Genomic DNA, 27,972 nt, shown 5'->3' with positions numbered 1-27,972 from the left:
TAAACCCTGGCACTGTCCGGTGACAGCAGGATCTATTTTGCATCCCTGGCACCCCTTCTAAATATACAAAAAAAAAGTGGGAAATAAATTGATAAACACTTACTTAAAATATTGAAAAAAAAATATATTCAAGATTTGTTCTCTTAGCAAAAGTGTTTTTTTTTTTTTTTATATACAATATTGCCACTTGCCATTAAAGTATAACAGTTTTATAATGAAATAAATAGTAGAAAAAAAAAGGTATTTGCATCATGCAATTCATTTTTCTCATTCTGTCATTTCTCTTCCTAGTCATAAACAAAAATGTGTGCATTGTTTGTGTTTTCTGTGAATCGTATAACCGAGTCTGACAGATCACACATACTTAAGAATGTTGACATTCTCTAGTAATCGAGCAGCATGTGAAGCAATAAAATAACATTTAAAAAAGTTCAAAGAGAACTAGTGGACTTTTACTGGGAACAACCCACCTGCTGGGCTCTCTCGTTAACAATATACTGCCTCTCTGGAAAAATGGTTACGGACGCGTCTTCAAAAGGCTACGTGTCGAGACGGAGTCCTCTGTGTAACATTAACTTTGAGAGGCAATACTGGATTTTTCTATGCGTTTTTTCATTTTCTTCATCAGTTTTGGGTTGGCTTTCATTCCCTCTTTGTAAACAACTTTGAAATATCTGCACCCTAAAAAAGGAAATAAATAAATAAATAAATAAATAAAAACCAAAATGACTTTGTTACTCAGTACCAAAATAGTTAAACTGTGTGCACGATCCAAAGTGATCACATGCATTCTCAGGACACAGTAACACTTAAATCTAAAGTTCTATACAATTTAGAACATACTATTTATTGACAAATGGGCTCTTAATCATTTCATAAATATACTGGGGAAGACACAAATCAACCAAAAATATTCCAAAAGTCCAAAAATGCAAGTTGAAAATGGATCCAAGTCATTTCCATAAAGATTACCTCTACATAAACAATATTTTAAAGAACTCTTCTTGTAATCCACCTCTTATCTCAATTTTCCTTGCACTTTATTAAAAAAAAGGGTGTTTGTCGTTTGTCCGTCTGGTTGCTATGTCTCTGTCATTCCAATAGATGGCGCATTACAAACACTTTTACAAATCCCATACAGAGTGGCACAACACAGAGACATCAGCACCGCACATCTTAACAAGGAGGTCTACCTTTATTATTTAGAGTTCAACCCTTCTTAGGCAGGTAGAACAGCGGGTCAATTAATAACTCCATCAACTTACATACAGTGTCTTCAGAATATAGTTAGACCCGTTCTATTGCAGCCTTCTGCTTAAATTGTTTAAATTCATTTTTCATCGTACCAAGCAACACTCGATACCTCATAATGACAAAGTGAAAAAAGGATTTTAAGAATTCTGTCAAATTTATAAAAAATAAAAAGTGAAATATCAGTTTCAGCTAAAAAGGAACTTTCAGCTACACATGCGGACGGGAAACTGTAATAACATAAGAAATGTAAGAAGGACAATAAACCCGGATCTCTTATCTGTATTGGAGATTCAGTGTTGGGAATTAACACTGCAAGAATAATAATAATAATAATAATTGAATTTATAATATAAAAACATTTCTACAATTGAAATACTCTAATTTGCTACAGATTGGATACATTTAGGGTGGGTCCCCTCAGAGTAAATTTTCCTTCCTGTTAAATATGAAATATTTGCATTACTGGGGGGATGCGCAGATAAATTAAAATAATTTAAGTGCTAAACAACTGCTAATGTATTATGACATCTACATTAAGGAAAGCAAATGCAAAGCAATTATTGAAACAGTGAAAAGATTACAGAATCTAGTTTGATAATTATTCTGTTTTGAATATTCACCATACATACATGTTAAAAACTTAATACGTTTCAGTAAAAATAAGGGAATTCAGGCTGCTTATGTTAATTACTTCAAGGAATGCATTACGTTGGGAGAAGCACGTAAATGGGGTTACATATGTTTGCCCAAGTTTGCGTGGGAATCCTGCTGGCAAGCGGATTGCCAGGAAGTAGTTTTACAAGAGTAGCTAAGGTGTCTTGGAAGGCAATAAATCATTAAAGATGGGGGCAATTTTCTCTCCAGACTAGCATCTCCTTTGCAGATGCACTTCCAGGAAGTTCGGACCGACAACTCCGGCATTCTGTGTTAGCGCCCATTGTCCTCTGTGACAGAGGGCAGGGTAGGGGCACAGCTGTTGGCAATTTAATGTAGCAGAGTGCAGGAGTCGGGCTGTAAGATGCACTAGTGGATTTTGTGTTTGTAAGAATATTGCCAATTGAAACTAGACCAAGGTTCTAAACCTCTTTAATCTGAAGACCCAAATAACAAAATCAATACCATGCCGGGAGCCAAGAGGAGGATCATACCCTCAGGGTGACACTGGAGCCATAAACAGACAAATAAGAATGGCCAAATAATAATAAAAAAATGTAAAAATTTTGGCTCCTATACAGCATAAGTCTCACATGAAAGTAGAAAGCAAATGTAAAATTTATCAAAAATAGTTATTAAAAACAAGGAGTAGATTCCAGAGTTGTATCACTGGCAGTGTAAATACAGTATTTGATGTAAGCTTTACTAAAGTTAAAAGGGATATCAAATTTTTTGGTGCTGCACAAGAATGATGATGATGATTTTTGAAAGGACAGTCACTTAACTTGATTCATTGCTGTCCCAAACCACTGTACTAATCCCCTTCATAACCCCAAATATTTCAAACATTTCACCTCCTACTCTCTGATTACGTAAACTGCCCTTGGTATTTCCTCACAACTCATACCATGCAGTCCTGGAATCAGCCTGGTCACTCTTTTCATCTTGTAAAAACTCTCTCTTATATGAAGTATAGGGAAAGTATTGTAAATCGACCAAAAATTTGATGTCGAGATTTTGATTAAATCATCCAAAAATTCCATTTTGCGATTCTAATGAATCTCGATGTTTTAGACCTCCCCGAGTCCGAAAATACCATTTCTGGTATTGTGTGTGTGTGTGAGATTATATATATATATATTATATATATACATACATACATACATACATACATACATACATACATACATACATACATACATATATATACACACACACACACACACACACACACACATACATACACATATACATATACATACATACATATCTAACACATGATAACTGGAGTACACTTCCACTTAGGTCAACCAAATTTTGCATACAAGTATTTGGTACAAAAGTAGATTTCTGTCAACTTTTGAGCTATTTCTGCTAACCGGAAGTGCAGCTTTACCTTCTAGTCAGTCCGATTTATTCAACTTTACTTTTAGAATTGTTCAATATATTGTTAATTTGATTCGATGATGGTTCCTTAATGTACATAATATAAAAATATAATCATTGTCTTGCGGTTTACTCCTCAAATACTCATCCCCATATCAGAGTATTTATGAAAGTTGAGGGGAGTCCACTCCCGATTTGTATTTTAAAATTTTTCCATATTAAACCACACAGGGAGCCTTCCATTACCCTCAGCCTCATTGATAACACTTATAATAAACAGAAACTAGACTGTTTAGGAAAGAAAACTAGATGTAAAAACTTCATTTTGTTGTATTAGTTTCATTTTGAAGTATACAGGTTCATCTGGAAGTTCCCTTATGATTAAGTTTTACATTATTATTTAAAAGGAAGCAGACAGAACCTGAAAGCTCCAATATGTTAAAGGGGAAAGAAAGAGAACAAAAATCCAAACACAGCAGCAAGCTTACGTTTTGACAACAGAAATCCTGCGACGGTTGCTTTTTTGCAGGCTAAGTTTAAATTGTCTGATACATTTCTTTTTGCTTGATAAGTGCTGAAATGAAATGCAGGCCACCAATCTCTTCTGGACTCCCATTGTTCGTTAATCCACTCAGAATGCCCCCTACAAAGAATACAAATGCTATATGAAAAAAATACACTTTAGAAGAATAGTGTCACAGACTTTTTGGAACTTCTACATCCCTTGGCTTTTAGTGTTTTTTTTAAAAAAAAAAAAAAAAAAAAAAAACAAACAGATGAAAATTAAATATTTAATAAATAACTATGGCAACAGAATAGCTGGGGTCTTCAGCTGCAAGACTTATGAGAGCTAATGTACTCTGTCTCTCGACTATCCAACTTGAGCTGGATAAAGTCAGAGAGGTGAGAATGTGTTGGTTTGGACACGTGCAGAGGAGAGATGCTGGGTATACTGGGAGAAGGGTGCCAAGGATAGAGCTGCTAGGTACCAGGAGATGAGGAAAGCCCAAGAGAAGGTTTATGGATGTGGTGTGAGAGGACATGCAGGTGACGAGGATAGGAAGATATGGAACAAGATCTGCTGTGGCAACCCCTAACAGGAGCAGCTCAAAGAAGAAGAAGAAGTTTTCAATCTTGCTACAAAAAGCACAAACCAAGCAATGATAAGCAAATTTAAAAACTACTGCTAAACCAAAAGTGAACAAAAAAATAAACAGGAATCTATACAGCTCTTTCAAAGTAGAATAAATATGATATACAAATCCACATACGTACAATTTAATAAGAAGACTGATCTTCTTTTTAAGTCGTTTCCACACTTTAAGATTATTTTTCCAATCTGAATAGTCCAAAAGATCAAACAGGATTTTCAGGGATTCTTGCTGATATTTTGTTTTATCTGATGATAAAAAAAAAAAAACCATATGAACAATCAACATGAACAAGTTTAATGTCTATACAATTTTAAAAAGGGATGTAAATGTTATTTTTACAAAGTTTGTAACATTACAAAGTGTTGTAACATTAGAATACAAATCCAAACATAAGTACATTTTTAAATAATAAAAAGTGGCCATTTTATACAGTATAAGGAGTTCCTTTAAATACAAATCTTCTTTAACATTTCTCAAACATACACTAAAAAATACCGGTACTAAAAACTTACCTAACCCATCGAGAAGTGAACATAATTTGAACATTAATTTGTGGCTTGGTACTAAAATATGCAAAACCTAGTAACAAAGCAAAAAATAAATTAATGCAAATAAACTGAAGATCAACAAAACAAAACCTTGGCCAAGAACTGTTTGACTTTGTTGTACACATTTTAGGCTCGGACGCTTCCACAGCTATGAAATGAAGGCCTAATTAAACCACTCAAGCCTGGAAAGATTCATTTGGATTAAACAGATCTCGGTCATGTAAACAAAAGGGCAAAAATGTTTAGGTTTGTATAATCTGACAGAATTAAGCAACAAAATTCTTGACTGAACAGCTCCGAATTGCAGCTCTCAATAAAGTGAGAAAGAACATAAAATAAGGTAAATGCAATTTATAAAAACAAAACACTTCTACATGTCAGTAATGAATGGAAAATCCTTTTGTTAGTCTTGAACAAATAATGAAACCAAAAAAAACAAAACTATTTCAATCATCGGTCTTAACAGGCCTGCTGAAGGCATTATACTGTTTAAATGCACTATGGACTTCAAGAAGCACACAAGTCAAAGAGTGGAATGAAAATCAAAGTTAATCACATTTTAACAGGAAAAGGCGTTGTGCGGTTGAGACGAGATGAATATCACGTCAGTTCTGTATATTAAAAGAAACAAGGGGTACTCTTATTGAAAGACTTTAAATTCAGTTTGAAGACTTCAAAAAAAAAAAAAAAACAACAACATGAAGGGGAGAAAGCATAATTACTATAAATGTTAACACTATAACAAAAATAATGTAACTATTTAAAATACTGAACAAAAAAAAAAAAAAAAAAGGGGAACATACCCTAAGCACTTTAACAAGCTTCTTCATGTCAGCATTATTTTTCTTTAGAAACTTGTACAAGTAGATATGAGCATTGGGATTCGCTGGAAATCCATCATTATATGCATAATTGTTGAGGACTTGCACAGCCCCATTATAATCATCATAGAATTCCAATAACTAAAAAGGAAAGAAATGTGACATGTAATCCAAATCAGCAAACATTACCAAAAAAAAGTTTATAGTTTTCATACCCCCCACCCTCATCTGAATAATAATTCTGTTTTACATTTCCCAATGGTTTTAAAGATTTAGTAATTTGGACAGGATAGAAATGCAGATGAATGACACAAACCTACACAAAATACCTTTCCATTATATATAAAAAAAAATCTTGGGACGAGACAAGACTTTTTCAGATAATTTCACGTCCCACGAGATGAAACGTTGTGCCAAAAGATAAACTGAAAACCTAACGGGTCCAAGCGGGGGCGGAAATAAAAGACAAACAGTAGAAGAAAAGAAAGAGTAGAAGACAAAGTAGAACAACGTAAAGAGGTTCAAAAACATTGGCGCAATAAATATGCAGAGCAGGTTAGAGATTATGAAAGTACTAAAATTCGAAAATCTCAAAAAACCGGCAGTAAAGATCGCATTAGCGCTAACAAATGGAAATTATTACTTGGTGAAATAATGGAACAGCGAAAAGAGGTTGAATATATGGACATAGGTGATATGACAGAGCAACTATAAATTCGTTCAGGTTTATATTTATGATCACAGAGAAGCGATGCAACATAGAATCAAAAGTGTTAAACGATTGGACGTATTACAAATTCTACAGCCAATAATGGATACAAATCCACACATTCAAAATTAATTGCAGTTTACACGAAATTTATCTGCAAAACACGGATAACGAATTTTTCTTGGATTTCTATATGAATCCAAAAGATCACGCTTGCATATATAATAAACCGGCATGAGACAAAATTGTCAGCGATAATAGTTTCGAAAGACGGAGATATAAAAGACAGAGTAGTTTGTCGTGTTTATCCAAAAGCACAGCACGATTTGTCGCAAGCAGCCGATCCAGGAAATGCAGAGCACTTAGGGCAGTGGTTCTCAAACTGTGCAACAAAAAGGGGGGTGCGAAGATGTGAAATAAAGAAAACAAAAACCACAATATTTAAAATACATCTATTGAAACCAAAACAAATTAAACTTCAACTACATTCTGATACTAGAAAAATAAACAGAGTTAGATAAATGTTGATAAAAGTAGGTATAATAAAATATGCATCTATGATATATCATTAATTAAAAAAAGAACAAATTGGTATAAGTGGGCTCCTTTCAAAAAAACGTTAGGGGTGCACGATTAAAACTGTTAGGAAAACTCAGGTCGCAAATACTTAAAAGTTGAGAAACGCAGGTGTAGGGCCTGTACGGGGGTTGGCGAACGAAGAGAGTGTACTGAAGATGAAAAATGAAGGCAGAAATAGAAACGTGAGAAAGTCAGACGGTATTATTTTTTGGTGCCATCTGGAAAGTAGTTGGGACCGATAAGGACGCAAAGGAGCAATCCAGTCCCAGAAAAGGAGAAGTAGAAACCACATATTAGACCTCCCATCCACAAGGGAGCAACACACAACTTCTCCCAGGTTGGCACCTTGCACTGATACAGTACATTGCCCCAGGTTGCAGCCAAATATGGGTACACCTGGCCCTTTACATAGATTATATACTTCCCAAAGGGTCAGTAATGACACTGAACCTTTGGTCAGCCAATTGCTTGAAGGGAGATATGTACTGATGTGAGAGAGAAAAAAAAAAAAAAAAAGACAATGCGTGGTTGATTAACGTTAATCAAGTTTGCCTTTGGCAATGCCAACAATCCACCTTAACAAAAGAATAAGCATGGAAGTCAGGTTGCTTTGTCTTGGTCATTCCAATGGGGCATCTCAAACTTTAAGACTGCGGTTATGAATCAACATACACACGGGCATTGCGCGGTGCACTGAAGATGTAATCCCCATAGACTTCAGTGTTGACATCTCAGACAGGTAGCACAGCCACTTAAATAATTTGGTAAGGCTCTCACTTTATTTCCCGTACTTTTCTCTGTAGGAACAGTTTTTGGCTGTTAGACTTATATCAAGGTAACTGAGGCACATTCATTTTATGAAATAGTATTTATTGATAAACACAGGGAATACAGAATCATAACTGCATATATACCGTATCGACATAGAAGACAGGACATGAGACAGACAAACCTAACATAGAACAGGGTGGCTGTTAACTAGCTATTTAAAAGTCTTATTTATCTTGGCATTGATAAACAGTGTTACGATGCCAAGACATTAAGGATGATGTCCCGAGTTGTTTGGAGTTGTGTGTTGTAGCTTCGGGTTTAAATGGAGGACGCCTCTAGCATTGGAGCGAACTCTGGGATTGTGTGTGTGTGCAGCTGAATTCATACATCCCTGTTAATTCTGCAGTCTTAACAGGTATTTTGTGCCACTAAAGGCCTAGCACAGTGGGCAATGCCCACTTTGTTCTACATGGCTATGACCCTGGAGGTAGCAAAGGGCTACACTTTAAAAGAAGCTTCCTTTCCTCAGTTAGGTGTGCTCAGAGTCGGGAGTGAAGAGGTAGCAGTGACTTGTCTGGCAAGAAAGATGGCACTGGTTACCAACAGATTTCTCAACTCCTAAACATGCCTATTAGCACCACTGTTGCCATTATCTGCAAATGGAAGGAAGATCACCAACCACACACAGGTCCTCCTTCAAAGATTTCTGACTTGGCAGTAGGGAGGGTAGCCCAGGAGCAAAAACACAAGCAGTACTTATTTTTGAGAGTTTTTCCCTTGTCTTCTTGGAGTCAAGGCTGGTGGGCTGGGGGGCTGTCAAAAGGCAGGGCCTGTTAAAGCCCATTGCGGCACTTCTTGTGTGATTTTGGGCCATACAAAAATAAATTGTATTATACTTAGAAACTTTAAAGACCTTTTACCTTTACTTATAAATTCAGTGAAATAGTGAAAGCACGCCATCTAGTGTACGAGCAGAATACTATCTTTGAAAAAAAAAGGGGTATGACGGAAATCTGAAGAAACCTTTATTGCCTTCCTGAATCAGCTTTCACCATTACCCATAAACACAAACACGACAGGAGTGTGCAGATTTCACACAAATATTGACCAGACCAGGAGCCAAAGATGTTAAATTTGTGAAACAGTGTTTTGACCACAAGCTTTTAATGCACTATTGTTCATTTGGCAATAGAAAAAAAATAGGTGAAAAGTAATAATATTGTGAACAATGTACAATGGTCCAGTCTTTACAGCTGGTGTCATGCTTCTCCTCATTCTTCATTATTAATGGTATACAATGTATTAGTCGGACAGTTAAGGTCAGTACACCGTGATACACAAACATTCGATCAAGGAGCTTTGAGGGTGTTCCCCTGTGAAACTTCAACCACCCCGATAAAATTTAAATCGAAGAGTGTGGGAGTAGGTAATACTCACTGGTATGTTAAGAAACACTGCCATCACTTCTGGCTCTTGTTGTACCCAAGGCTTGAAGTGGGTCAACGTAAAAATAACTGGACTGGCTTTCCTGGTAAACTGTCTGGAGGTAAGCCGGACGTGAATCATAGAACTACATCCCCTCCTACAGTCCTCTCAAACCGCCGACCGGCCTGGTATATTCTGTGAATAGCCCAGTCAGTATTTGCACAACAATCGCTACATGAGTGGCCGTGACAATGTTGGGTGAAAAAAGCAAACAGTGAGACAAGAGAACGATCCCGTGCACAATGCTTTTTCCGTAAAGCAGTTTTTGACTGACAAAAACATTCCTGTCATCGAGCATCCTCCCTATTCGCCTGATTTAGCTCCCTGTGATTTTTACTTGTTTCCGAAAAATCAAAAAAGTGACCTGAAGGGAACAGAAATGGCAAACCTGTTGAAGAGCCACAAGCAAGAAGACTTCCAGCACTGTTTCAATTAATAGAAGATGCGTATGGAATGATGTAGAGATCGGAGGGGGAAGAATATAGAAGGTGACAATGTTTAGAATGCTGGAATTCATCAAAAAATATATATTTTTTTACTGATCCAGTTATCGCACCTTTTATGTATTTCATTTCCAAGAGCACCCACAGTTCTCTAGAACTTGACATATATTTCACCACAAAAGGATCCTCTGTCCCCTTTGAAATGTATGTATAATCGGCACACCCAGTCAAGCTCGTACGTATTTTAAGTCACATTGCAACGAGTACAAAGCAGCTGACAGAAGAGAGGGTATTGCACGTGTCCAAGGATGCAACTTGCTTGAGCTTCACTGAACCAATCCCCTTTGCTTTTTTTTTTATTTCATTTGCATCAAGCGATTCCTTCTCTTCTTTCTCAGCGCTTAGCATTTAAACCAAAAATCCACCTCACACAAACAAAATATTTTTTTTCCAATGTCACCAAATTTCAACCATATCAGCCAAAGCGTTTGAGATTTTGTAGTATTTCATTTTCAGTTGCGTTTATCCCTAAACACTGATATTTTGAAATGTCCTTTCTTGTCGGATACCTAGTCCTCCAGATGTGCCATCCTGCCAAATTTCAACTTTTTGGGAAATAAGTGTTTTTGTTGATGAGTTGGTCAACTTTGCATTTTAAATATACAGAGAGAAAAGCCAAGCAAAATTACACCTTTTACTGGATACCTAAAAAGGTTACAATATGCAAGCTTTCGAGGCAACTCAGGCCCCTTCTTCAGGCTAGATATAATACAGAAATTGGAGTACCTCTTGCCTGTGTTACACATCTTGTCTGAAGAAGAGGCCCAAGTTGCCTCGAAAGCTTGCACATTGAGACCTTTTTAGTTAGCCAATAAAAGCTGTAATTTTGCTTGGCTCTTCTCTACATTCATAATGGCTAACACGGTACAACACCCTAGTACTATAGACATATATCTCTCTATATCGAGAGAGAGAGAGAGAGAGAGAGAGAGACAGAGAGAGAGAGAGAGAGAGAGAGAGAGAGAGACATGAAAGTCATTATGATAGATAGAGATAGATAGAGATAGATAGATAGAGAATTAAGTAAATGATGCATCACACAGGTCATAACCCACAGCTGAAATCAGAAGTACTCTATTCTGAATAAATAAGTAAGAAGACAACGACATTACACCTACCTTTACAAAACAAAGTACAAAGGGATCCCAAACACCAGGCTGTTTAATTACTTCATGAAATTTAGAAGATGCCTGACGAAAGTAGGTGTGCATCTCCTGGTTTGAAGCTGTATCTGCAAAATCATGGCTTCCTAAGAAAAATACAATTATCAACCTGATGAACTCTTATAAGAACTAAAACAAAGACTTAGACAGAAACTCAATAGGTTTCAATAAAGTAAAATTGAATAATTTATATCTAAAACAATTGTTTTACTTTTTTCCCTTATCAGCTAGCAAGAAGTTGCTCAGTTGAAAGTGGCCATAAAAATGGTCAACAGGAAGCAAGTCTCACCAAAAGGAGCACAGCAGAAATGACCTTAGTATTTATTTTAGACATCTCAGACCATATTATATGCATATTTTTTAAAACTATAAATCTATCCTAAACATGCAAGTTAGTCAGAGAAAAGATATTTGTTATGTTAAGTTTCCATTTTTGTTATACTGTATGTGAATTATGTCATATAATCATTCAAATTATTGATTTTCTGTTTGTTATTGCATATTTACTTTTAAGTTTGACATTAGGTCTCTTTTGTTCCTTGTATTTTGTGGGATGAAATCCATGGGGTGGGACCACCCTTATATCACTGTTAAGGGAAAGTGTCCCTTAGCTGTTCATTGAGTTTGCATCTGGAGTTAAGTTTAGTATGGTTACTTTTTGAATTTTATGGTTTCTTGGATGTTTTGTGCTACCGTTTATTCAATTGTGCTCGCAGATTGTGTATTAGCACTTGCTCGACTTGGACATAGATTTTCTTGTACTTAACATCTGAATAAACCCTATTTTTCTTCTTATGGGACTTGTTTCTATATAAATCACAGTTTTACAGTTCTACCTTGCAAGACATTTAACATACCAGAGACTATCTGGATGCTTTTAATTTTAAGAGCTGGTCCCCATTTTGGGGTCTCCTTTTTGCCTAGTCTCAGGCTTCCCTGGGTGAGACCTACTATATTTTGGGAAAGACCAGAGAGGATTCTGGCCTGTTTTTATGGGTCTTTTTGGAGGCCTCACCCACTTTGCTATTTTATGTCTGGATGCAAACATATCTTCCAAACACCACCAACAATGATAACAATAATACTTGTCATAACACTGCTTACCATTTTCTACCAATTGATTCCTCTTTGTGATCCAGATGGAGAAATCCAGCAAACCATGGTATGCCTGAATGAGCTTTGCGATTTTCTCTTGTGAAGCAGAGAATTTTCCATAGCGCCAGCTTTCTGCTAAGGATAGTTGTCTCTTTGCATCTTCAATCTTATCTTTAGATATCAAGTAAAAAGCATGTTCAAGACTTACCTAAAAATAAATAAAAATGTTTACTCTAAAATACCATGTAAAAATTGATTACGTTTACATAGATTACCTTCAGCCTCAAATAAGGGAGAAGTTTAAAGTTTAGAGTCTCCATCTTAACATCCATCTTTTTGGGGTGTTTATATTGACATCACTTCTGCTTATTCACACATTGTTCTGTTCTGAAGATGGAGGTTCAAAGTGCGGAGTAACTTTACACAACTTATTGGTCCAAACCAACACTTCCTCCATTCATCGGTACTTGTGAACACACACTAGGGGCCTTGAAAATGTGTGGAAGCCATTTCCAATGCAAAAGTTGGGACTTCTGAAACAAACTTGTTACATGAAAATTTCGACCAGTTTTAATGTTTTTTAGTCAATCAGAAGTCCTATCTCTAATCTCTTGGTGTTGATGTTGTAGAGACTCCAAGCAGCTGGACAAATAAGTGAAAAAGAAAAATCTCATTTTACTGTTGATTTTAATGATATAATGAAACTCTTCAGACGCCAACTTATACGCCTGTTCAAAAATGCAACACTTACATTTTTTTTTTTACATCTTCTTGCCTCTTCCAATCTCTCATCCATTTCTCAGATGCATCGAATTTTGTTGCAGCAGTGCAGTTGCCTATTTGTTTTGCTATTTCAACGATGTTTAATTTAAAACCAGATTCATATTTTCTTCTGATTGAACGCTCCATTGTAGATAATGGATGCTCTAACGATAAAGTTGTATGAGGGTGCGAGATACAAAAAACACATATCAGTGCAAACGTCACTTCGGTATAGTTCGGGTATCACCGTGTGGTCACGTAGGCACAATACACAGAAAAAAAAGGCTGTGTGCTCCATGGTTACTCTCTCAGGTGGACCTTAGAATATCGTAATCTCTTGGACCAATACCGTGAGTTTCTTGCATTCAACTTATATGACCGACATTATAAAATACCAGAAATTATACAATAAAATCAAGTCCTGACTTATCCGTGAATATATACGGTATATCAAAATTAACTGGCATGCTCTCTCATCTTCAACATTGGTAATAATGCCCAAGCTTAAAGTTAATTGCCTTAGTGTCTATAAAAAAGGATGTGCTGTATCATGGCATGTCCCCGATGTCGGCGTACTACACTGCTTATTGGTAATAGACAAAAAAGGAATCCCAGTGCTTGAAGTGGACTGCTACACAGAGCAGATAGCGGATGAGTGCTCAGAACTTCAAGGGGAGACTACATGTACAGTAATGTCTCACGTAATGACAGCATATGGTTCCAACCATTGCACCGTCAGTGGATTTTGTCATTAAATGTGTTGATGCATACTAAAGGGGCGTGTGTCTGTGTTTGATATAATTTGGGCCTCCCTGACTTTGGATTCAAGGCACTGCGTCTGCATCTCTGCATTCTGGGTGAAGTGCCTGGTGAAAAGCTAGCTGTGCCAAATCAGCACGCAGGTATTTTCCTTTGTGTCATTTCCACTGCAATGACACGTCAAGTATACACCCAATGTAACCTAACATTAGCATAGCACATACATTTGTTGAAATACAGTAATAGGATGGCACTGAAGTTATTCAATTTAATTTACTGTATCTCTATGGAAGATCAATCATTAAAGCGTGACGTCGTTAACAGAGTCATGACTGTATTTTATAAGTGAACTGTGAATAAGGTGACACAAAGGAGGGTAGTAGCAGTTATTTAGTTCCACTTAGAGCAGCGATTATACCATCCTATACAGTTGGCATGACGCAACTCAGGGAGGGCCACGAGATTCCTAACCAGTCAGCTATTTCACAGTGAAGATCGCCAAATACACTATTGGTCGTTAAAACTCATAATGGGAAAAAAACACGGTGTTATTTCTACATTATGGTTGCATTAATTCAGCAGATAACTGCAAGGGAATAGTTCTAGAAAGTCTAAAATCAGAAAATAAGTCAGTCATCACCAGGAGCTAAAAGAAAAATAAATAAAATTGAAGCCGCTCACTCATACACAAAACCACCCTCACTTCTTGCATAAATTGCCACACTGCTGTAGATCCCCAAAAGGTTTGCCACATTGTGACGTCTTGCTTAGCAACACACAGGGTAGTGCAGGAACATGGACTGCCTCTGCCAGCCGAGATAGGCCAAGATAAGCACACGATTGACCCAGACCTTGATCCTCGGGACAGCAACACAATGGCAGTTTAAAAATATTTCAATGTTTTATGAAAAACGTGAAGAGAAGCTGTACAGAGTGCAACACCGACATTCATTTGGCGAAACGATTTCATTCATTTCCTTTTTTGCTCTCTCTCTCAGCTGGTGTCGCTTTCTCCTACTCCTGTAGTTTCTTTTATTTGTTATTTCACAGAGAAACCAGCAACATGAATATTTGTGTGGTCTTTATTTCAGTCAGTAATACTGAAAGTACACACTTGCTGAACCTGTGTTTACTGCGTCGTCACATGGTTTGTAGTATGAGGGACGTTCAAAAAGTTCCCACAATTTTTTTTTTTTTTTTTTTAAAAACTCTATTTATTACGAATTTCAAAAATAAATTTCATCACTTTTCTATATAGTCACCTTCCTTGACAGACATGACCAATTACTACTCCTCCTGCCTTTACTGTTTCTACAAAATTATTATTATTAAATTACTATACTTAAACGTCTCTCATACAGTGGTGTGAAAAACTATTTGCCCCCTTCCTGATTTCTTATTCTTTTGCATGTTTGTCACACAAAATGTTTCTGATCATCAAACACATTTAACCATTAGTCAAACATAACACAAGTAAACACAAAATGCAGTTTTCAAATGAAAAAAAAAAATCCAAACCTACATGGCCCTGACCACTGTATATACTGTAGACGTTACTCTGCAACACAGCCAAGATGTATGTAGTGGTTAGATCACGAGTATTTCAAAATAGGCTAATTTTTTTAAGCTACTGTATATATAGTGTGACCAGTGGGGGGCATAGCAGCACCCCAACCCACAGATTTTTTTCCTTAATAATACAATCACCAACCCAACACTTTACCACCTTCCAGACCTCCTTGAAGCCTCATCCACACTCCTCCCAACTCCGACTACTTTTACAGGGAGCTCTGCTTCTTTTATGCCAGACCCAAGAGTATGTCCGGTGCCACGGTAGTGTACACAGCACTTTCGGTCAGGTAGAAGTTTAAAGACAGACCATATCAATCTCTTATAGCTCACCTTAGCAACACCCAAGAACCCCAAAAGGGCTTTGCTAAAGGGCTACAATTCCCAGACTGCCCTGCAGATATTCCTATGGGTGTACCACCAGTGGGATGCTGCCACCTTGTGCACAGGGGGAGATTATATCTTTGACTGGAGATGCATCTTGTCCTTCCATTGTTGCTTCCTTTTCTGGGTGGAAGCCAACCTCCATCCCAGCTGGGGACGTCAGCTGTCTGTCCCCCACAGCACTCACAGTAGTTTCTGGCAGAGAAAGGGGAAATGGCTAAAAGCGCATACACAAACGCATTGTTTTAAGTTAATCTGAGATTTATGAAGTAACTTGCCGTTTCATGTGGTATGCATATGGCTGTATAAATCTTTTCCCCAGCATGCAACATTTTGCCTTTCAAGCAAAGTTTTAAACATAAGACCCTAGAACAGGGGTGCCAAACTCCAGTCCTAGAGTGCCACAGTGGCTGCAGGTTTTCATTCTAACCTGTTTTTACTGCCAATTAACTCCTTTTACATTCATTTTATTTGACTTGCTCTTTAAACTGTGACCATGATATAATATCTGAAAATAAAGAAAGGTGAAGGACTCAGGAATGCTGATCTACTCTTAGAAAAGAGAAAATCCACAATTTCAGAAATGTCTGCTATTGCACAAGGTGTGGAATTAAAGAACGAGTTTAATGACAAGAATTGGCACCTCGTTAAACAAGTGGTTGGGGTGAAATTGGTTGGAGTTTAAGGCCCTAACTTAGTTGGTCTTTTGTTGGCTCACTCACTTCACATTTCACTTCTGTTTGGTTGCCATTTAAGGAAAGAAATGAAGCAATTCAAAGGAACGATGAAGAAATTCAGGGAAGCATTTCTTAAAAACCAAGTCAATTAAAATGAATTCACAAGAAGTTAATTAGCAGCAAAAACAGAGCAATAATTAAGAAAAGTGTTAGAATGAAAACCTGCAGCCCTCCAGGAATGGAGTTGGGCACCCCTGCCCTAAAACATCAGCATTGGGTAGAAGGAAACTATTAAGCTGGAACAGCATACCAGTTCATCCAGGTACACATTCAAGCAAACACATATAACACCCCAATTTAGAATGGGAACGGTTAACAGTTAGCATTGGGGGAGGAAATCCATGGAAACAACAGACCATGCATATTCCACACAAATCAGCATCACAATGTGCCCCAGCTAAGAATTAATCTTCACTCTAGATGTTCCAAGAAAAAAAAAAAGTTGTACCACCATTTTAAACTGAAATATTAGAATACTAAAAAGAAATACTACAAATACTGTATGAAAATGAATACAGATTCTCCAAAGATTGACAGATTAGACTGCAGGGAGTGTTCTATTTAAACATGGGAACGCCTGTGAGTTTGTTCGACTGTTTAAACAAGTAATGACTATAATTCAAGAGTAAATAAAACCTTACTTCAGGTTAAATAATCGAGTCACTAAACAATTGTGGTTCAGTTATGGATCTTTCATAATCCTCTCCGGGAATGAGCACTATAATAAAAAGGACAGACGCAAGTATAAATGCAACAATACCCCCATTTGTTTATGTGTCACACACACAATACGTGAAGATCTTTCAATGCAAGTGTAGAGCGCACCATGCAGTTATCTATACTAATAAAAGGCAAAGCCCTCACTCACTCACTGACTCACTCACTGACTCATCACTAATTCTCCAACTTCCCGTGTAGGTAGAAGGCTGAAATTTGGCAGGCTTATTCCTTACAGCTTACTTACAAAAGTTGGGCAGGTTTCATTTCAAAATTCTACGCATAAGGGTCATAACTGGAAGCTATTTTTCCCCATATAATGTAATGGAGTCTTGAGTTGGAGATGGCCGTGGGGGGCGGAGTTTCGTGTGACATCATCACGCCTCCTACGTAAGTACGTAGAGAACAAGGAAGAACTCCAAACAGCGATGAGCACAAAACGCCATTTCACAATTGAGAAGGCAGAAAAACATTATGAAGCAAATGATGCATACAAGCATATTCATAAGTACAGCTACTGCGGAAACAAAGCACGGCGTGAACCGTAAGTTTATATTAAATTAAGTTCATAGACAGGCTGCCACTAGCGTTTGTAATTTAGTGCCTGCCCATATAAGGCCGTCCATCAGCGGCAATCCAATACAAACACTGCCGGTAAATATTCACGTGTGAAGGACTGTGCTTATGCAGAGGAAGATGAGATGGTCAGGGTGGTGTTTGGCACAAACTCATTGAAACTGCGAGAGAAACTTTTAAGTGCGGGTCTTAGCTGACATTACGAGATGGCACCAGTACAGCTGGGAACCTTCGATGCAAGAACACCAAGCGGCTCACGTGAACTGACGCAATGCGCAGACAAAAGCAACAGTTCCAAAGAGTGCTGAACAAAAACCGAATTACACAATTGAGAAGGCAGCAAAAAAATATGAAGCGTCTTATACATACAATCATATTCATAAGTGCAGCTACTGCGAAACAAAGCACACGGTGGAAAAAGTGAATGTCCTGCTAAAGGAAGACAGTGTAAAAAAAAAACCGTGCATGCAGTTTGTCACATCTCAGATAAAAGGAAGACGAGCTGTTTATTGATGCAGTAAGGAACTAATCGATGAATGAAACCTCTTATCTTTACAACGATTGACAAACACGGAATGTAACTTGAACACATCCTACAAATACGAGCCTGATTGAAAGAAATAATGATAATCAAATCCTTGATGACAGCAACATTCAATAACACTCACAAAACAATTACTGTATATTGACAATCATGTTACGTTATTTTTAAAATGTTCCCTTTTCTTTTCATAACTTCTACTTCTCCACTGCGTACACGGGTATATATATAAATGTATATATATACCCGATCTACAATACATACTTTAGCATAGACAAGCCACACGCTGTGGCTAATTGTAGAGTCTTAGCCTCTAACGCCGACATTCGAGGTTCGATTCGAGAGGGGTGTACTGACTATGTGCAGCGCTACCTGATTCATTTTACCTTCGCATCTCCTTGGTTTGGGACGTATGAAAAATATTAGGTTAACGCAGAATCATGTTACGTTATTTTTAAAATTTTCCCTTTCTTAGCACAAGCACAGCTGAGAAGCTTCGATGCATGTACTCCATAAGCGTTAAAAATAACGATTTAATCACACTTTCAATTCCAAGCAAGCGGGAACTTTTGTCAATGCATGATTTCCTGGTACATCCATTACACTGATGCACACATCACAGCTACAAAAATGTTAGAGTCGGAATAAAGCGCGTTCCTACGACTGATCATTTCGACTACCCGAGCGAAGCCTTGATAAAAGCATGGTTTTGTGCACACTGAAAAGCAAGCAAAATTAGATGCATTACAGAAAGCGGACTTTGTGGCTCTTACTGGGGATCATTGGACTTCCGTGACCGTTAGTAATTCTAAATACATCTAATTACAAAATGTTCAATGATCACACTGTTTTAGCCTAATGTACAAAATAATTTTGGCTAATGTTACTCAGAGTTTAAAGAGTAAGCTGGTCAAATTACCTTTTATGTTTCTGACTTATTTTTTTAAGAAGAAAACTGCACTTTATGTTGAAATTTTGGTTATTATTATTTAAAGACAATACTATTCTGAAAATGTACTTAAAGTACTTAAACTACCACTTTATTTTTAAGTCTGCCCAATTTTAACCAGGGATGATATTTTTGTTTCTGTTTTGAATTCAAATGCAGTTTAAAAGCTTTTTTTCAGAAATTAAAACAGCTTCAGTTTACAATATTCATGTCCATGTCTATTATTTGATTCTGTAAGCCCACTAAAACCGTTTTAAATTAAAAAAAAAACATTTGCGATTTGGGGCAAATTTACGTGTGCGATTACATATGATTAATCAAGATTAATTCTTACACAGCCTCTAATTAATTGGATTAATTTTTTTAATCGAGTCCCACCCCTAATATATATATGTAGATTTGTATATGTATATGTTGTATATACAGTATGTATATATGTGTGTGTATATATATATATATATATATATATATATATATATATATATATATATATATATATATGCCAGCAACACTCATGACAATGACAAAACAATTACATTGTCAATCATGTTACGTTATTATTAAAATGTTTCCTTTTCTTTTTACTTCTCCGCTGCCAATGAGGTATTTTGCTATATATATATATATATATATATATATATATAGATATATAAATAAATAATATAAATAGATAGATATGACAACAACACTCATATCAATGACAAAACAATTACATTAACAATCATCTTACGTTATTTTTAAAATGTTTGCTATTCTTTTTCATAACTTCTTTAACACACTACTTCTCCGCTGCGAAGCGCGGGTATTCTGCTAGTTATTCATAAATTAAAGAGAAAATAATTAACACCAGGGTTTACTACAAGTGCTACAATAACATGAAAATGACTTTGTGTAGAAATATCTGTTACTGAAATAACGTAAACCATAAACACATTTCAAACACCTCCTTTCCAATTCACACACAAAGCCAGGAGAAGGCAGAAACTAGGCTTCTTCAAAATCTCCATTTACATGTGCAAGCATAACTCTGAAATTCTCATTTAGCAAAACAGTCATCATTAAACTGAGCAAAAAAAAAAAAAAACACCTGAATGTCATTATCGGTCCCCACGACTCCAAAAGAATCAACCATGAAGCCCAAGATCATTTTCTTGCATTTTACACTGTCACACACATCTGCATGGGAAACAGCTAAAGTGCCTACAAAATAGTAATTATACACCAGACCAGGGGGCAGCGGAGTGTGCCGACTGTCTCTCTCAGTCTCTTGCAGACTATTCTTGGGAAATCCTACTTGGTTCCGGAACCGACGATGACATTACCTCCTCGTCCGGCACCGATGATGATGATGATGTCACTTCCGGTCAAGATGACATCACTTCCGGTTACGTCATTTCCCGTTTGAGCAATTAAAACCCCCACCTTGTCTCCATGCAATCAGTTCTGTTCTGGACTCTGTTCTATGCACATCGTGCTACTTCTAATCAAACTTTTACAGCCGGGAAAAACAATATACGGGTGGCTGCCCCAAATTTTTATGAGATCTTTAACGCTTTATGACAACACATACATTAAGAACTAAAATGTGCTGTGAAGTGAAGATCACCTTCAGCCCCTTTTCACCTCCTCGACCCACTAATGATTCGCAGTATGAACGCGGTCTGCCGCTTCGTCACCTGATCACACTGTGTTAACATATCTATATCACACTGCTGGATGAAAACTGAATCTGACACTTTATTAATGGGAGTTTCTTTTACAGGACAGCAGACACCTTTTCTGCTTTGCTGTGTGACTGAGACCTCCAAAGGAAGCAGCCGAGCGATTGGAAAATAAAAACGCAGGTATTTTCACTTCAATAAAGCAAGTATTGTGTCAGGTTACTTGTTACTATAAAAAGTAATCAGATTACAAAATGCACATCTTACCTGAAACACTGCTCCCAAGATTGTGCCCATTTGCCTCCATTGTAAAGCAAAACTTCTTTCAAATTTACTCAACTACTCAATTCTCAACTCTGAAACAATTTCTCGTGACAAATGTATATATACCACATATGTGAAGAAATAGCTGCAACTTCAAAAATACTTATCTTAGAACTTTTACACAGCATAATTACAGATTAAATCTCCACCACCCCCCCCACCATATAGAATTTCCCCAAGATACATTTTATATTTTTGTTGAGAAAGTTTAAATGAAACAATATTATATATATTAAAAGGTTTCACGATAGCCGGTAATTGTACCTTTAAATAGTTACTCATATGCAAGTGTTTCATCCTGTCATAAAAAGAGTTAAGGTCTTCAACAGTAGCATCTGGGTGATGTCGAAGAATCTCCGCTCCCATTCTCCACACTCTCTGAAGGAACAGTTAAAAAAGCAAAAACAAATGATCATTCATTTAGCTAAAAGTAACCACTCTCACAATATTTATATACACTGCTCACAAAAATTAAAGGAACACTTTAAAGAAACACATTAGATACATCAGATCTCAATATGAAGTTGGATATCTATACAAATAACGACAGGGCAATGTCTTAGGAACAAAAGGATGCCAAGTCTTTTAATGGAAATAAAAGTTTTCTGCCTACAGAGGGCTCAATTGTGTACACACCCTAAACTCAGAGTGAAATGAAGATGTGGCAGGCTAGTCCATTTTTTCAAAAACTTAATTTCTGCTACTCAAAATGCTTTTCAGTATCTTGTGTGGCCCCCACAAGCTTGTATGCATGCTTGACAACGTCGGGGCATGCTCCTAATGAGACGACGGATGGTGTCTTGTGGCATTTCCTCCCAGATCTGTATGAGGGCATCTCTGAGCTGTTGTACAGTCTGAGGAGCAACCTGGCGGCGCCTAATGGACCGAAACATAATGTCCCACAGATGTTCTATTGGGTTTAAGTCAGGGGATCGGGAAGGCCATTCAATTGTTTCAATTCCTTTATCCTCCAGGTACTGCCTGCATACTCTTGCCACATGAGGTCGGGCATTGTTGTGCATTAGGAGGAAACCAGGACCTACTGCACCAGCGTAGGGTCCGACAATGGGTTCAAGGATTTCATCTTGATACCTTATGGCAGTCAGAGCACCATTTCCTACGCAGTACATGTCTGTGCGTCCCTCCATGGATATGCCTCCCCAGACCATCACTGACCCACCACCAAACCTGTCATGTTGAACGACGCTGCAGGCAGCATGTCGTTCTCCTTGTCTTCTCCAGACTCTTTCACGTCTATCACAGCTGCTCAGGGTGAACCTGCTCTCGTCTGTAAAAGTACAGGGCGCCAGTGGCGGACTTGCCAATTCTGGTGTTCTTAAGCAAATGCCAGTCGAGCTCCACGGTGCTGGGCAGTGAGCACAGGGCCCACTACAGGACGTCGGGCCTTCAGGCCATCTTCATGAAGTCTGTTCCCGATTGTTTGGGTAGAGACATTCACACCAGTGGCCCTCTGGAGGTCATTCTGTAGGGCACGAGCAGTGCTCAGCCTGTTCCGCCTTGCACAAAGGAGCAGGTATCGGTCCTGCTGATGGGTTGAGGACCTTCTACGGCCCTGTCCAGCTCTCCGAGAATAACAGCCAGTCTCCTGAAATCTCCTCCATGTTCTGGAGATTGTGCTGGGAGAGACATAAAACCTTCTTGCTGCAGCACGTGTGGATGTGCCATCCTGGAGAAGTTGGACAACCTGTGCAACTTCTGTAGGGTTAAGGAATCGCCTCATACTGCCAGTAGAGATGATTACTCAAGCCAAAACTAGCACGAGTGGAAAACCAGCCAAAAAAGATCAAGAGGGAGAAACTTGAAATGACCTCCACATGTAAAACCAGTCCTGTTTTGAGGGCTTTCTAATTGTTGCCACTTTAGTGCACCTGTCGTTAAGTCCATGAACACCAATACAGCTGAAAGTGATTAACAATGACCTCAGCTGCTTAACCAACCAGAAAATTAGACAGGTTTAATTGATTTCATGCCAGGCCCAATAAAAAAAGTGTTCCTTTAATTTTTGTGAGCAGTGTACAATACGCTACCGTGGCTGTTCATTTGTCTGTCCTGGATTTTAAATCATCTGTACCTCACAAACCGTTTGACCGATTAACCTGAAATTGGGTACACATATATTACGTGACATCTACTATCCGTTTTCGGGGCGATGTTTGACCACCAAGGTTATTCCTCTTTTTATTTTATTGTAGAATCAACTCTCAGCAGCGATCAGTAGGGTAGCCGTGCGGCACATGTGTACGGGTGTCGTTCTCATCCCTACCACCTTCGCCATCACTTCCCTTACCTCTTCATATCTTAAATCATTCTTGAGGCAGATTGAAGACTTAAGTGCCAGCGTAAATGAAAAATTAAGGAAAATGTGCTAAGTAATTGCAACACAAACTTAATCAGTTTTAACGCAAAAAGATGCAGACGAAAGAAGAGAAGAAGCAGGCCGCTAGAATGGAGAAACAAATGATAAACGTACTGAGAAAGAGGATGAAAACTAGGAATGCTCAAGTCAAGTGGATTCACTGCACGTTATCATGCAGTGCGCCGTTACTGGTGTGTTATACTTAGTTAAGCAACATGGATGGAAAAATAATTTATAATAGTAGCCTGACTAAAGACTTCACGGTATAGGTCTAGACCAGGGGTGGACAATGTCGGTCTTGGAGAGCCGCAGTGGCTGCAGGTTTTCATTCCAACCCAGTCGCTTAATTAGAAACCAATCCTTGCCAATCTCAAATCTTATTTAATCTTACGGCTTGTTACTCTGCAATGTAAGGTTCTTATATTGTAGATTCTTTTCCTTTCCAAGGATATCATCCAAATGATTTTGAGCCTCAAGGATATCATTTTCAGTCTGTCACATTCTTCTATTAAGTTTTTTTTATCAAACAGTACAGAATGAACACACACATACAGAGATACAAATGGAAACAAATTAGATGGAGTACTTCTGGCTGCCTTATTTAAACCTTCTTGCTAATAAGGAGCCATTAAAACACTGAATGCAGCTGTTTAAGCTTGAAATATGCAATTATGGGCGGGGACCTTAATAAGAGAGACCACTAAAATGAAGCACCAAAATGTCACTTGAGCAATAAGGGCTTCATCAGCAATAACTGACTTCTCATTAAGAAATTGGGTTGGAACAAAAACCTGCAGCCACTGCGGCTCTCCAGGACCGACATCGCACACCCCTGGTCTAGATTAGTAGCTAAATACTACAAAAACATTTCTACTTGTAGAAACAAAAAAAAACAAAACTCAAATAATGTTGAATATTTATAAAAAAAAAATTACTGATAATTTATTGTTTACAAGGAGCTTAGTACAGAAAAAAGGAATTTATTTTACTGGAAACAAAATGGGGCGGCACGTTGGCGCAGTGGGTAGTGCTGCTGCCTCGCAGTTAGGTGACCCGGGTTCGCTTCCCAGGTCATCCCTGCATTGAGTTTGTATGTTCTCCCCGTGTCTGCGTGGGTTTCCTCCCACTGTCCAAAGACATGCAGGTTAGGTGCATTGGCGATCCTAAACTGTCCCTAGTGTGTGCTTGGTGCGTTTGTGTGTGGGCGCCCTGCCCAGGGTTTACTTCCTGCCTTGCACCCTGTGCTAGCTGGGATTGGCTCCAGCAGACCCCCCATGTGACCCTGTAGATAGGATATAGCGGGTTGGATAATGGATGGATGGAAACAAAATGTACATTGGAGTACAGGTTGGAGTTATTGTTACGAGGAGTGACACTGCGTACCCTAATTGTGTAGAAGGCACATGATGGGAGGAGAATTAAAAATTACCAGATCTGATGCTCGTGGTGCTCTAACATTATGAACTGTGTACTTTTGCAGAAGATGCCACTTTAACTCATCTTGGAGAATAAAAAGTGCCCCATTGTTTTGAAGAAGCAATCACTAGTATGTCCTACCTGTGATGAATGCATTTTCTGTTGACTGCTTGGATCTTCTAGAACTTGGATGTAGTTCTGCATGAACTCAGCAGCTTTAGTCCACTGGTGGTGAAGAAGGGCACCATGCAACTCTTCCAAACATGTCCTGGTGGTTTTACGAATATCTGTTTCTCTTTCTTCAGATCCAGTAAATAACCAGATAGAAAAGGCAAATAAACATACAAACTTTTTCAGTTTTTTTTTTTTTTTTGGTAACAGCACACACCTTAACAAAGGAAGTCTGACATCCACAATTAAATAGTTTAAGGTAAACTATATTGCATGTTATGCTGCTAACAAAATACAGTATATCCCATCTTTAAACTACAATTTATATTAGCAACACCCAGTAGACCCTCACAACCCTGTTAAGGACGGAGTTAGAAAATAACGGACTGACATTTACTCGTTACTCTAGGAACATGCAACATACTTTTACGGGTTGGTTGTCTTAAGGAAGAAACATTAAAAGATGATGCACTATGAGCATCTTCGCTGTCATCAGCACCCTCATCTGTGCCTTCGTCTATTATAGTAAATTCATTACTGATATCGTCCATTCCTGTCAGGAGGGGAAAACAAACAAACAAAAAAAAACAAGTCACCACAGCTTTGAAAAGAGGATAGGTTTTCAATTTTAAAATACTATATCCAACTCAGAGTAAACGTTCATGCTTTTTATCTTTAAGAACTCTAAAAGCAAACAGAATAAAATATTAACAGTAAACTATTGATAGCAGTCTTGTCTAACTTCAGCGGCCATGGGGTTTTCAAGTGGCGTATAACAGCATGAACTGTAAATTCTCAGACCTGATTATTGCATTTCAGGAATCTCAGAATAATGAAAACACTAATCCATACCTACATATTCATACTTTCTAAATAAAGCATAAACAACATCTGAGCGACTTTGATAAGGGCCAAACTGTTATGGCTAGACGACTGGTTCAGAGCATCTCTAAAGCGGCGGCAGGCCTTGCTATTGTTAGTACCTACCAAAAGGTAGTCCAAGGAAGGACAACCAGTGAACCGGCGACAGGGCCATGGGGGCCCAAGACTCACTAATGCGCGTGGGGACCGAAGGATAGCATATCTGGTCCGATCGCACAGACGAGATACACAAACACAAACTGCTGAAAAACGTTGTGCTGACCGTGAGAGGAAGGTGTCAGAACACAGACTGCATCACAGCTGGCCGTGTATGGGGTTGCGTAGCCACAGACCAGTCCGAGAGCTCACGCTGACCCTGTCCACGGCCTAAAGCGCCTACAATGGGCACGTGAGCATCAGAACTGGAGCGAAGGAAGATGGTGGGCTGGTCTGATGAATCACAGTTTCTTTTAGATTTCTGTGAATGCACAGGCGCGTTTGCATCGCTTACCTGGGGAAGGATGAAATCGAGACACGCAGTGGGAAGACGGTAAGTTTTCGGAACGCCACGGCTCTACAAAGTGGACGTTCGGCTTCCCACTCGTTCCGTTTACGTAGAGAACAAGAACTTTAATTTTTCGGCCCATCTCTAAATTAATGCTTTCTTTGGTGCATGTTTTATGATTTGATTATCATGTTCAATAATAATGCGACTCTGCCCTACCTTAGGAGCTAAACTTTCATGCACGTTTTTCTCTGAACAACTGAGCGTATTCTAGCAACATCAGCATCACGTTACGGTGTGTAAAAGTTAAAAAAAAAACCATCTACGGATTTTTTAAAATAATACCAGGACTGCATAACGACAAAATGACAGACAATCTGAAGAATTTTGTAAACACCGACCGAGTCACTACTATAGGCATCTAAAAGAAGACACTTCGGGGACATCGACTCACCCCAACTTCATGAAATTCACTACGAAGTTTAAACTCTCATAAAAAGTATTATCTTAAAAATAAAATGATTACACGCACACACGCTTACCCTAAAACTAATGATTTCATATTGGTCACATTGTGCAAAATATAAATAACGTCTAATAAAAACAACTACATTGCTAACACAAAAAAAACTGCATTACATACCTTTACTTAAATTATTTCACCACAGTAAAGACATTACAATATTATATGCCGCGGTTTCCCAATAAATACAAATAGTCGATTCAAGTGTTTGACTCTAAAACAGAAAGATAAGAGCATTTTATTATTTAGTACCTTTCACTTCACCGAATCAAACTGGAGCATAAGAACGCGTGCTTAGGTCTTCCTGAATGTATGTCGCGTAAATAAAGCGTCAGAATCAGGTGGCCACTCGGTGCAATCTGATTGGCTCCATGCCGTGGCCGCTAATATACTTGGAGTTGCTTTTCTTGGCAGTAGGGCGTTGATCGAAATGCGCTCACTAAAATACAGTAACTGGTTTATACTCAGCAAGGAAATAACCTTTAAATATGTATAAATAATATATATATATATATGTATGTGTGTGTTTGTATGTGTGCACGTATACACAGACACACATATACCTGTACATACGGTATATATGGAAGCGAAGGACGCACGCACGCATATATATATATATATATATATATATATATATATATATATATATATATATATATATATATATATATATATATATATATATATATATATATATATATATATATATATATATATATATATATATATACATATATATATATATACATATACATAAATACATATATATATACACATATACATAAATACATATATATATGTGTGTGTGTATGTATATGTGTAAAAGTTAAAGATTACTTCCACGAAAATAAGGTAAAATACACAATGTTTCGGCTATACAGCCTTTATCAGCTTTGCAAATAATAAAAAAGGTAAATTTTTTCATATTTTTATACAGTATATAATAAATGAGGTTAGAAAGCATCAGTAAGAAAAATGATAAGAAAAAATAATTCAAGAATAGCAGCATGGTTACCAT

General features: G+C 37.7%; 1 protein-coding gene across 2 annotated transcripts; it reads right to left on the bottom strand.

Moving 5' to 3' along the window:
* Positions 1 to 132: 132 nt before the first annotated feature.
* Positions 133 to 27,317, bottom strand: taf1a (TATA box binding protein (TBP)-associated factor, RNA polymerase I, A). 2 transcript variants are annotated; one of them, XM_039738651.1, is made up of 11 exons: positions 27,207 to 27,317; positions 25,490 to 25,618; positions 25,036 to 25,193; positions 21,366 to 21,479; positions 12,132 to 12,330; positions 10,983 to 11,113; positions 5,800 to 5,958; positions 4,961 to 5,027; positions 4,570 to 4,693; positions 3,783 to 3,937; positions 133 to 681 (listed from the first exon to the last, which is right to left on the bottom strand). In XM_039738651.1, the coding sequence occupies exons 2-11, from the start codon at positions 25,614 to 25,616 to the stop codon at positions 572 to 574; spliced, it is 1,344 nt and encodes a 447-aa protein (XP_039594585.1). In that variant the 5' UTR covers positions 25,617 to 25,618; positions 27,207 to 27,317; the 3' UTR covers positions 133 to 571. The 2 variants fall into 2 exon arrangements, with proteins under 2 accessions (XP_039594585.1, XP_039594586.1); XM_039738652.1 differs by lacking the exon at positions 27,207 to 27,317 and adding an exon at positions 27,075 to 27,194.
* Between the last annotated feature and the right edge of the window lie 655 nt (positions 27,318 to 27,972).

This window comes from Polypterus senegalus, chromosome 16, assembly GCF_016835505.1.
Source record: "Polypterus senegalus isolate Bchr_013 chromosome 16, ASM1683550v1, whole genome shotgun sequence".
Classification (NCBI taxonomy): Eukaryota; Metazoa; Chordata; class Cladistia; order Polypteriformes; family Polypteridae; genus Polypterus; species Polypterus senegalus.
The sequence above is the reverse complement of the archived record's forward strand: the minus strand, read 5'-3'. Positions and strand labels throughout refer to the sequence as shown.

Coding starts and splice junctions, on each gene's coding strand:
- taf1a (XM_039738651.1), bottom strand. CDS start 25,616: ATGGACGATATCAGTAATGAATTTACTATAATAGACGAAGGCACAGAT. Junction 11,114..12,131: donor GAATCAATTGGTAGAAAATG/GTAAGCAGTGTT, acceptor TATTTTTCTTAG/GAAGCCATGATTTTGCAGAT. Junction 3,938..4,569: donor ATCAGTCTTCTTATTAAATT/GTACGTATGTGG, acceptor TATTCTTTGTAG/GGGGCATTCTGAGTGGATTA.